This window comes from Pteropus vampyrus, unplaced genomic scaffold (genome assembly GCF_000151845.1).
Source record: "Pteropus vampyrus isolate Shadow unplaced genomic scaffold, Pvam_2.0 Scaffold36, whole genome shotgun sequence".
NCBI lineage: Eukaryota > Metazoa > Chordata > Mammalia > Chiroptera > Pteropodidae > Pteropus > Pteropus vampyrus.
Window position 1 is genome coordinate 422,401 of NW_011888817.1, and position 2,801 is coordinate 425,201.

The following is a 2,801-nucleotide window of genomic DNA, read 5'->3' on the forward strand; positions in this document are numbered from 1 at the left end:
AACAGAGATGGTAGACAGACTGTACCAGTGACAAATACGGGAAGCATAAGAGAGTTAATCATGACACAAATTCATGTCATGTAGATAGTTTTGCAGTTTACAAAAAGTTACATGTGTAGTATAACATAGCGGTCAAGAGCATATACTCAGGAGCCAGATGGCCTGGCTTCAAGTCCAGGCTCTGCTACTTAACCAACTACGTGACTTTGGGAAAATTACTTAACTTCTTTGTGCCTCAGTTTTCTCATCTGTAAAGTAGGGATTAAAAACAGTACTTAGTTCATCGGGTTGTTGTTATGACTAAATGAGATAGGGTTTGTAAAGCAGTTAGAATAGTGCTAAGCATGCAGTAAACACCATAAAAGTTTGTCATTATTTTCTTTACTATTATATTTGTTTTTCATTGTTGTTATTCCCATTTTAGGTGAGGGAAAGGAAACTAGGGAAGTTAAGCAACTAACTCAAGATCATAGAGTCAGTCAGTGATAGACCTGGACCAGAACCTGGGTCTCTGCCATCCTGTCCAGGGGTTTCCACTCCTGGTGCTGTTTCCCACCTTAACTAAATACAAGCAGAGGGGTCATCGCAGGCCTTGGAATGTCTGGGCAAGAAAAGGCGGGGCTGGGCACAATTCATGCTTGTTCTTCCTCCGAATCAAAGAAGGAGCTGTGGATAAAGAATTTCAGGAACTTCAGTGTAGCGTACGAAACATTCCACAACAATTCAGTCCAATTTTGTTTCATGAACTTTTACTAGCATGTGAATCTATCTTTCCTGTCTACTTCTCTTCCCTTCCAACCCAGCCCCGGTCATCACCATCATCATCACCATCACCTGCCTTTGGACATCTACAGGTGCCTTCTATCTGGCATCCCCCTTTTCATCCATTTTCCCCTCTATAACCAAAGACATTTCTAAATATAAATCTGATCATGTCAATTCTGTTATTAAAACCTTTCAATGGCTCCCCATGGCTCTAAGAACTTGAGCTATACCCCTGCTTTGACCTATAAAATGGGGCACATTGAGCCTTCCTTCTACTTCGGCTCAAGCCCTTTGCTCCTGTCAGATTGCACTTCTTTCAGGTCCTCAAAACTGAGCTCTGGTGTTGGATACACAATCCCCTTTGCTCTGAACTTTCTTAGTCTGGCCAAGTCCTACTTGTCCTTTAAGCTTCTACTTAGAACTCAGCTCTCTAGGAAGGCTTTTTTTGCATTTTTCGCTCTACTTTTCCTTACAGCACCCTTACATCCTCCTCGAAAGCATTTGTCATGCAGTATTATTGTGATTGCTGTGTCCTTGACTGTAACCTGGGCTTGACTGTAACCTGGGCCCACTGGAACCTGGGCTTCCTGAGAGCTACTGCCATGTCTCTTTGGTTCAGTGTGACACTTGGCACCTAGCACAGGACCTGAAATGAGAGTTATTTACACATCGAAGGCAAATCCAGATGCTAATTGAAACTGAGGGAGTGGAGGCTATTGCTAAAGAGGAACTTGTAAGTGGAGTGAGAAAATAGGATTATCAAGGGCAGACACTCAGCAACATTCCCAGAGATGGTGACGGGGATTGCTTAGAGCGCCAAGAAGAGGAGACAGTGGCATCACTATGGGAAGAGAGAGAATTAAGAAAGAGGAGCAGAGATGAGGGAGACGAGGAGATTACTGCAGGAGAGAGGGGACTACTGATGGAGTTAGCTTCCGGAGTAGGTGGGGGTGGAATAGGGTGACCAACTATCCTGGTTTGCCCGGAACTGTCCTGGTTTTATAATGGAAGCTCCTGTGTCCCCGGAAGACCCTGAGTCCAGGCTAACCCAGGTTGGTCACCATGGGTGGAATCAGGATTACCAGAGGAGCCAGCGGTTTTGGACGAGAGCTACCTCTCCCTTGAGTTATAGGGAAGGTAGAGAGGCAGAGAAGGGCAGAGTTAAATAAATGAAGTGTATGGGCTTTGGAACCAGGGCAAAGCTCTGCTTTGAGCTGTGTGATCTTCTTGAAATTTCTTAACCTCTCAGATTCAGTGTCTGTAATTTGCGATAATTAAACAAGAACAAGTCATGCGAAAGCCTCTATCCCAACTGTAGGCTCACAACTACAGTTAATGTTTTTAGTTTCCTTTCTTTCCTCACCTTTGCCGCTGCTCTCGTCTCCCATTCTCCCATCATCTCCGTTTCTCTTCTTGATCTTTCCCTAGTTTATTCTCTGATGCCATGGGCTCCTCACCTGGAGTACCTACTACCCACCGCTAGGAGGAAGAGTGGAGCAAATGAAGATGGGTGCCACTCTAGCCTCCCCCCAGCGATCTCTCTATGGCGCCTGACCATCAAGCCGTGCGGAGGGGGCGGGGTTTCGTTACGTGACCTGGGTGCCCAGCGTCGGTGCCGGCGCGGTGGCGGCGTCGCCGTCGCTGGGCTTCGTCCCTGTTCCGCTTCTCCTTCTCTGCACCAGAGTCTGCGATCCTGCGGCTTTTCCTTGTGCCGCTGCGGGCCGTGGGGCCAAGGCTATGTCCCGAAAGCAGGCGGTGAAGAGCCGGCCTGGCAGCGGCAGCCGGAAAGCCGAGGCCGAGCGCAAGCGGGACGAGCGGGCGGCGCGCCGGGCCCTGGCCAAGGAGCGGCGGAACCGGCCGGAGCCTGGCGGCGGCGGCTGCGAAGAGGAGTTTGTGAGCTTCGCCAACCAGCTGCAGGCCCTGGGGCTGAAGCTGCGGGAGGTGCCGGGGGACGGGTGAGGCGGGCCCGGGAGCGCGGGAGGCGGCGCCGGGGGGACGAGCTGGGCTTGGCGACTGTCGACCGCTCTCGTCCACCC

General features: G+C 49.8%; 1 protein-coding gene and 1 long non-coding RNA gene across 2 annotated transcripts in view; one reads left to right on the forward strand and one right to left on the reverse strand.

Annotated features, from left to right (window-relative positions):
* Positions 1-2,801, reverse strand: part of LOC111738176 — a 7,993-nt gene that overhangs the window by 5,023 nt on the left and 169 nt on the right. Inside the window, exon 2 of the long non-coding RNA XR_002779719.1 lies at positions 2,129-2,231. This is a non-coding gene — a long non-coding RNA (uncharacterized LOC111738176). The remainder of the gene's footprint in view (positions 1-2,128; positions 2,232-2,801) is intronic.
* The window catches only part of OTUD3 (OTU deubiquitinase 3), a 27,805-nt gene continuing 27,349 nt past the window's right edge, over positions 2,346-2,801 (forward strand). The window contains exon 1 of the mRNA XM_011357505.2: positions 2,346-2,720. Coding sequence (XP_011355807.1) covers positions 2,503-2,720 — 218 coding nt within the window. The 5' untranslated portion in view covers positions 2,346-2,502. The remainder of the gene's footprint in view (positions 2,721-2,801) is intronic.